The sequence below is a fragment of the Oncorhynchus nerka genome, linkage group LG7 (assembly GCF_034236695.1).
Source record: "Oncorhynchus nerka isolate Pitt River linkage group LG7, Oner_Uvic_2.0, whole genome shotgun sequence".
In the NCBI taxonomy this organism is placed as follows: Eukaryota; Metazoa; Chordata; class Actinopteri; order Salmoniformes; family Salmonidae; genus Oncorhynchus; species Oncorhynchus nerka.
Window position 1 is genome coordinate 92630065 of NC_088402.1, and position 9180 is coordinate 92639244.

General features: G+C 43.0%; 1 protein-coding gene across 1 annotated transcript in view; it reads right to left on the reverse strand.

The window, feature by feature from the left end:
* magixa (MAGI family member, X-linked a) overlaps positions 1-7104 on the reverse strand; it is a 109453-nt gene extending 102349 nt beyond the window's left edge. Inside the window, exon 1 of the mRNA XM_065020978.1 lies at positions 6825-7104. Coding sequence (XP_064877050.1) covers positions 6825-7104 — 280 coding nt within the window. The remainder of the gene's footprint in view (positions 1-6824) is intronic.
* Positions 7105-9180: the final 2076 nt, after the last annotated feature.

Sequence of the window (9180 nt, forward strand, 5' to 3'; positions counted from 1 at the left end):
CATACTACAGTACACACTACCTACTACAGTATACACTACCTACTACAGTATACACTACCTACTACAGTACACACTACCTACTACAGTACACACTACCTTCTACAGTACACACTACCTACTACAGTATACACTACCTACTACAGTATACACTACCTACTACAGTACACACTATCTAGTACAGTACACACTACCTACTACAGTATACACTACCTACTACAGTACACACTATCTAGTACAGTACACACTACCTACTACAGTATACACTACCTACTACAGTACACACTACCTACTACAGTACACACTACCTTCTACAGTACACACTACCTACTACAGTATACACTACCTACTACAGTATACACTACCTACTACAGTACACACTATCTAGTACAGTACACACTACCTACTACAGTATACACTACCTACTACAGTACACACTATCTAGTACAGTACACACTACCTACTACAGTATACACTACCTACTACAGAGATATAATACTACAGTACAGTACACACTACCTACTACAGTACACACTACCTTCTACAGTATACACTACCTACTACAGTACACACTATCTAGTACAGTACACACTACCTACTACAGTATACACTACCTACTACAGAGATATAATACTACAGTACAGTACACACTACCTACTACAGTACACACTACCTTCTACAGTATACACTACCTACTACAGTACACACTATCTAGTACAGTACACACTACCTACTACAGTATACACTACCTACTACAGTACACACTATCTAGTACAGTACACACAACCTACTACAGTATACACTACCTACTACAGAGATATAATACTACAGTACAGTACACACTACCTACTACAGTACACACTACCTTCTACAGTACACACTACCTTCTACAGTATACACTACCTACTACAGTATACACTACCTACTACAGTACACACTACCTACTACAGTATACACTACCTAATACAGTACACACTACCTACTACAGTACACACTATCTAGTACAGTACACACTACCTACTACAGTATACACTACCTACTACAGAGATATAATACTACAGTACAGTACACACTACCTACTACAGTACACACTACCTTCTACAGTACACACTACCTTCTACAGTATACACTACCTACTACAGTACACACTACCTACTACAGTACACACTACCTACTACAGTATACACTACCTACTACAGTACACACTACCTACTACAGTACACACTACCTACTACAGTATACACTACCTTCTACAGTACACACTACCTACTACAGTACACACTACCTACTACAGTATACACTACCTTCTACAGTACACACGACCTAATACAGTACACACTACCTACTACAGTATACACTACCTACTACAGTATACACTACCTAATACAGTACACACTACCTACTACAGTACACACTATCTAGTACAGTACACACTACCTACTACAGTATACACTACCTACTACAGTATACACTACCTACTACAGTACACACTACCTACTACAGTATACACTACCTACTACAGTACACACTAACTACTACAGTATCCACTATTCTTACTAGTCCTACTGTCTACTGTTCTGCTGCTACTTGTCCTACTGTCTACTGCTCTACTGTCACAGTAGACAGTAGGAAAAGTGACAGTAAAGCAGTAGACAGTAGGAAAAGTGACAGTAAAGCAGTAGACAGTAGGAAAAGTGACAGTAAAGCAGTAGAAAGAAGGACAAGTGACAGTAGAGCAGTAGACAGTAGGATAAGTGACAGTAAAGCAGTAGACAGTAGGACAAGTGAAGGAAAGCAGTAGACAGTAGGACAAGTGAAGGAAAGCAGTAGACAGTAGGACAAGTAGGAGTTGAGCAGTAGACAGTAGGAAAAGTGACAGTAAAGCAGTAGACAGTAGGACAAGTGACTTTAGAGCAGTAGACAGTAGGACAAGTGACAGTAAAGCAGTAGACAGTAGGACAAGTGACAGTAAAGCAGTAGACAGTAGGACAAGTGACTTTAGAGCAGTAGACAGTAGGACAAGTGAAGGAAAGCAGTAGACAGTAGGACAAGTGAAGGAAAGCAGTAGACAGTAGGACAAATGACAGTAAAGCAGTAGACAGTAGGACAAGTGACAGTAAAGCAGTAGACAGTAGGACAAGTGAAGGAAAGCAGTAGACAGTAGGACAAGTGACAGTAAAGCAGTAGACAGTAGGACAAGTGACAGTAAAGCAGTATACAGTAGGACAAGTAGGAGTTGAGCAGTAGACAGTAGGAAAAGTGACAGTAAAGCAGTAGACAGTAGGACAAGTGAAGGAAAGCAGTAGACAGTAGGACAAGTGACAGTAGAGCAGTAGACAGTAGGACAAGTGACAGTAAAGCAGTAGAAAGTAGGACAAGTGACGGTAGAGCAGTAGACAGTAGGACAAGTAAGACTAGAGCAGTAGACAGTAGGACAAGTGACAGTAGAGCAGTAGACAGTAGGACAAGTGACGGTAGAGCAGTAGACAGTAGGACAAGTAGGACTAGAGCAGTAGACAGTAGGACAAGTAGGAGTAGAGCAGTAGAAAGTAGGACAAGTACCTTTAGAGCAGTAGAAAGTAGGACAAGTACCTTTAGAGCAGTAGAAAGTAGGACAAGTACCTTTAGAGCAGTAGACAGTAGGACAAGTGACTGTAGAGCAGTAGAAAGTAGGACAAGTGACTGTAGAGCAGTAGAAAGTAGGACAAGTACCTTTAGAGCAGTAGAAAGTAGGACAAGTGACAGTAAAGCAGTAGACAGTATGACAAGTAGGAGTAGAGCAGTAGACAGTAGGACAAGTAACAGTAGACTCTATTCTTACTTGTCCTACTGTCTACTGTTCTGCCTCTAATTGTCATACTGCTCTACTGTCACAGTAGACAGTAGGAAAAGTGACAGTAAAGCAGTAGACAGTAGGCCAAGTGACTGTAGAGCAGTAGAAAGTAGGACAAGTGACTGTAGAGCAGTAGAAAGTAGGACAAGTACAGTAGACATTAGGACACGTTCCAGTGGAGTGTAGACAGTATGACAAGTAGAGGCAGAACAGTAGACATTAGGACAATTGCCAGTAGAGCAGTAGACAGTAGGACAAGTAAGACTAGAGCAGTAGACAGTAGGACAAGTAAGACTAGAGCAGTAGACAGTAGGACAAGTAAGACTAGAGCATTAGACAGTAGGACAATTGAAGGAAAGCAGTGGACGGTAGGACAAGCAAGAGTAGAGTAGTAGACAGTAGGACAAGTGACAGTAAATCAGTAGAAAGTAGGACAAGTGACTGTAGAGCAGTAGAAAGTAGGACAAGTGACAGTAAATCAGTAGAAAGTAGGACAAGTGACTGTAGAGCAGTAGAAAGTAGGACAAGTGACTGTAGAGCAGTAGACAGTAGGACAAGTAAGACTAGAGCAGTAGACAGTAGGACAAGTAAGACTAGAGCAGTAGACAGTAGGACAAGTGACAGTAAAGCAGTCGACAGTAGGACAAGTGACAGTAAAGCAGTAGACAGTAGGACAAGTGACAGTAAATCAGTAGAAAGTAGGACAAGTGACTGTAGAGCAGTAGAAAGTAGGACAAGTGACTGTAGAGCAGTAGACAGTAGGACAAGTAAGACTAGAGCAGTAGACAGTAGGACAAGTAAGACTAGAGCAGTAGACAGTAGGACAAGTGACAGTAAAGCAGTCGACAGTAGGACAAGTGACAGTAAATCAGTAGAAAGTAGGACAAGTGACTGTAGAGCAGTAGAAAGTAGGACAAGTGACTGTAGAGCAGTAGACGGTAGGACAAGCAAGAGTAGAGTAGTAGACAGTAGTACAAGTGACAGTAAAGCAGTCGACAGTAGGACAAGTGACAGTAAATCATTCGAAAGTAGGACAAGTGACTGTAGAGCAGTAGAAAGTAGGACAAGTGACTGTAGAGCAGTAGAATGCAGGATAGGTCACTGTAGAGCAGTAGAAAGTAGGACAAGTGACTGTAGAGCAGTAGAATGTAGGATAGGTGACTGTAGAGCAGTAGAAAGTAGGACAAGTGACAGTAAATCAGTAGACAGTAGGACAAGTGACAATATAGCAGTAGAAAGTAGGACAAGTGACTGTAGAGCAGTAGAAAGTAGGACAAGTGACTGTAGAGCAGTAGAAAGTAGGACAAGTGACTGTAGAGCAGTAGAATGTAGGATAGGTGACAATAGAGCAGTAGAAAGTAGGACAAGTGAGGGTAAAGCAGTAGACAGTAGCACCAGTGACAGTAGACATTAGGACAAGTGTCAGTAGAGCAGTAGAAAGTAGGACAAGTGCCAATAGAGCAGTAGAAAGTAGGACAAGTGACAGTAAAGCAGTAGAGAGTAGGACAAGTTACAGTAGACATTAGGACAAGTGACAGTACAGCAGTAGAAAGTAGGACAAGTGACAATAGAGCAGTAGAAATTAGGACAAGTGACTTTAGAGCAGTAGACAGTAGGACAAGTGACTGTAGAGTAGTAGACAGTAGGACAAGTGACAGTAAGGCAGTAGAAAGTAAGACCAGCTACAGTAAATCAGTAGACAGTAGGACAAGTAACTGTAGAGCAGTAGAGAGTAGGACAAGTGACAGTAAGGCAGTAGAAAGTAGGATAAGTGCCAATAGAGCAGTAGAAGTAGGACAAGTTGCAGTAGAGCAGTAGCCATTAGGACAAGTAGCTGTAAAGCGGTAGACAAGTTATAGTAGGACAAGTAGAAGTAGACAGTAGCAGTAGAAGTAGACAGTAGGACAAGTAGCAGTAGACAGTAGAACAAGTAGAAGTAGACAGTAGGACAAGTAGAAGTAGACAGTAGGACAAGTAGAAGTAGACAGTAGCAGTAGAAGTAGACAGTAGGACAAGTAGAAGTAGACAGTAGAACAAGTAGAAGTAGACAGTAGGACAAGTTGCAGTAGACAGTAGCAGTGGACAGTAGCAGTAGAAGTAGACAGTGGGACAAGTTGCAGTAGACAGTAGGACAAGTAGCAGTAGACAGTAGAACAAGTAGAAGTAGACAGTAGCAGTAGAAGTAGACAGTAGGACAGGTAGAGGTAGACATTAGCAGTAGACAGTAGGACAAGTAGAGGTAGACAGTACCAGTCCTGGGTTCAGATGATTTCAATTACTTTATCTATGCTTGATTGAGCTTGCCTGGATTAATTTACCAATAACAACTGTAAACCCTGCACATCTGGCACTCCAGGCGAACTAGAGCAAATGCTCAACGTAGTTGGAATGATTTCCAATAGTGATGGGTACAGGACAGGCGACTCACTACACAGGCTGGACGGTAGGCTAGAAGCTAGCAGGTTTAAGGTGAATCTGAATTGAAGTCAGAGGCTAGAAGCTAGCAGGTTTAAGGTGAATCTGAATTGAAGTCAGAGGCTAGAAGCTAGCAGGTTTAAGGTGAATCTGAATTGAAGTCAGAGGCTAGAAGCTAGCAGGTTTAAGGTGAATCTGAATTGAAGTCAGAGGCTAGAAGCTAGCAGGTTTAAAGTGAATCTGAATTGAAGTCAGAGGCTAGAAGCTAGCAGGTTTAGGGTCAATCTGAATTGAAGTCAGAGGCTAGAAACTAGCAGGTTTAAGGTGAATCTGAATTGAAGTCAGAGGCTAGAAGCTAGCAGGTTTAGGGTAAATCTGAATTGAAGTCAGAGGATAGAAGCTAGCAGGTTTAGGGTCAATCTGAATTGAAGTCAGAGGCTAGAAGCTAGCAGGTTTAGGGTCAATCTGAATTGAAGTCAGAGGCTAGAAGCTAGCAGGTTTAGGGTCAATCTGAATTGAAGTCAGAAGCTAGAAGCTAGCAGGTTTAGGGTCAATCTGAATTGAAGTCAGAAGCTAGAAGCTAGCAGGTTTAGGGTCAATCTGAATTGAAGTCAGAAGCTAGAAGCTAGCAGGTTTAGGGTCAATCTGAATTGAAGTCAGATGCTAGAAGCTAGCAGGTTTAGGGTCAATCTGAATTGAAGTCAGAAGCAAGCTCAGGTTTAGGGTCAATCTGAATTGAAGTCAGAAGCTAGAAGCTAGCAGGTTTAGGGTCAATCTGAATTGAAGTCAGAAGCTAGAAGCTAGCAGGTTTAGGGTCAATCTGAATTGAAGTCAGAAGCTAGAAGCTAGCAGGTTTAGGGTCAATCTGAATTGAAGTCAGTCAATTCAGGAAGGGATTTGAATTAAACATTTGTAGAAAGAAAAAAAGTCATTGAAAATAAAAAATAACATTTCAATTATTAAATTGTAATTTAAGTTTACTTCCTGAATTGACTGACTTATTGGAATTGTCCTTTACCTAGTAACTACTTTTACATATGGAGTTACATTTCACATGAAGTTAGCTATATTTTTTATAAATACCAACTTTTGCATGAAAAGTGTTGGACGCACAGTTTTTTGGGGCATGCACAGTTTATGAGGCCCCAGGACGTCCTCAGGTCTTTCATTTTACTAGTCCTCAGGACTTTCATTTTACTAGTCCTCAGGACTTTCATTTTACTAGTCCTCTGGAGTTTCATTTTACTAGTCCTCTGGAGTTTCATTTTACTAGTCCTCGGGACTTTCATTTTACTAGTCCTCAGGACTTTCATTTTACTAGTCCTCAGGACTTTCATTTTACTAGTCCTCAGGACTTTCATTTTACTAGTCCTCAGGACTTTCATTTTACTAGTCCTCAGGACTTTCATTTTACTACCCTGCAAACGAAAATAAGTGGTTAGGACGAAGTGGTCCACTAAAATGGTCAGAACGTTGTGTCGTGATCCCCTGGAGGTTTTGTCTAGTTCCCGGTTGGTGTGTGTGTGTGTGTGTGTGTGTGTGTGTGTGTGTGTGTGTGTGTGTGTGTGTGTGAGGGTACCTGGCGAGACAGTTTTAATGCGTATGGGATGGGGGCATGAGTTGAGGACCCCTCTCACGTCTCCTAGTGTCATGCCCAGGACGGGCGTACCCCCGATCTCCAGTATGACGTCACCCACTGTGGCCCCGCCTCCCGGTGCTGCTGTGACGAATGGGAACTCTCCGTAGTCAGCCCCGCCCCCGATGGCCACACCTAGCTCCCCAGACCCACCTCCCAGGGGAACAAAACTCTCCTGCACCTTGGAACGCCAGTGCAGCTTGTTCACTGTGGCCTTAGACATTGTGGCAGACCTGGAAGAGACACAAGACAGCACAGAGATGGTCAATACATCGTACAAAAGAGGAGCTGTGGCCTTAGACATGGTAGTAGAGCTGGAACAGAATAGCACAGGCCACAGGGATGGTAACAACGCCACACGAGTGGGGAAAATAGAACCGTGAAAACAGACCCATGAAAACAGACCCGTGAAAACAGACCCGTGAAAATAGACCCATGACAACAGAGCCATGAAAACAGAGCCATGAAAATAGAGCAGTGAAAACAGACCCATGAAAACAGAACCGTGAAAACAGACCCATGAAAACAGACCCATGAAAACAGACCCATGAAAACAGACCCATGAAAACAGACCCATGAAAACAGAACCATGAAAACAGACCCATGAAAATAGAGCAGTGAAAACAGAGCCATGAAAATAGAGCAGTGAAAACAGACCCATGAAAACAGAACCGTGAAAACAGACCCATGAAAACAGACCGATGAAAACAGACCCATGAAAACAGACCCATGAAAACAGAACCATGAAAACAGACCCATGAAAATAGAGCAGTGAAAACAGACCCATGAAAACAGAGCCATGAAAATAGAACCGTGAAAACAGACCCATGAAAACAGACCCGTGAAAACAGACCCATGAAAACAGACCTTGCCAACAAACACCCATTATCAGTGGGTGACCATCTATATCCTCTGACCACCCAATCTAATCAGCCATCATTTAAAAAAAAATTTCCCACTGATTCAACATGTAAACACAGCTGCCCCGAACCTCTCGCTGAGTTGCAAGTTTCCATATTCAGAATAGTTTTGTCAGTTCCCCCCTGGACAAAGACACGGCACGATACTGAATGACGGTGCTGTGCCTAATTCATGTCACAGATGGGCTCAACACAGCAGGAGCTAAACTGGTAGACAAACAGGAATAATAAAACTGAATTAAATATTGATGAAGGTATGCAAGGTGTTGAATGATGAATACACTATTTAAATACAGTAAAATTACAAATGACAAAATAACAGTAGGAGCAATAATCGGTCCGTGTCTCTGGAGCTAAGAAGCAATGACAACCTATGACCGATTTAGTACCAATTACCTCAACTAACCTAACCCCCAAACACTGACTCTGTACCGGTACCCCCTGTATATAGCCTCCACATTGACTCTGTACCGGTACCCCCCTGTATATAGCCTCCACATTGACTCTGTACCGGTACCCCCCTGTATATAGCCTCCACATTGACTCTGTACCGGTACCCCCTGTATATAGCCTCCACATTGACTCTGTACCGGTACCCCCTGTATATAGCCTCCACATTGTCTCTGTACCGGTACCCCCTGTATATAGCCTCCACATTGACTCTGTACCAGTACCCCCTGTATATAGCCTCCACATTGTCTCTGTACCGGTACCCCCTGTATATAGCCTCCACATTGATTCTGTACCGGTACACCCTGTATATAGCCTCCACATTGACTCTGTACCAGTACCCCCTGTATAAAGCCTCCACATTGACTCTGTACCAGTACCCCCTGTATAAAGCCTCCACATTGACTCTGTACTGGTAACCCCTGTATAAAGCCTCCACATTGACTCTGTACTGGTACCCCCTGTATAAAGCCTCCACATTGACTCTGTACTGGTACCCCCTGTATAAAGCCTCCACATTGACTCTGTACCGGTACCCCCTGTATATAGCCTCCACATTGACTCTGTACTGGTACCCCCTGTATATAGCCTCCACATTGACTCTGTACCGGTACCCCCTGTATATAGCCTCCACATTGACTCTGTACTGGTACCCCCTGTATAAAGCCTCCACATTGACTCTGTACTGGTAACCCCTGTATAAAGCCTCCACATTGACTCTGTACTGGTACCCCCTGTATAAAGCCTCCACATTGACTCTGTACTGGTACCCCCTGTATATAGCCTCCACATTGACTCTGTACCGGTACCCCCTGTATATAGCCTCCACATTGACTCTGTACTGGTACCCCCTGTATATAGCCTCCACATTGACTCTGTACTGGTAACCCCTGTATAAAGCCTCCACATTGACTCTGTACTGGTACCCC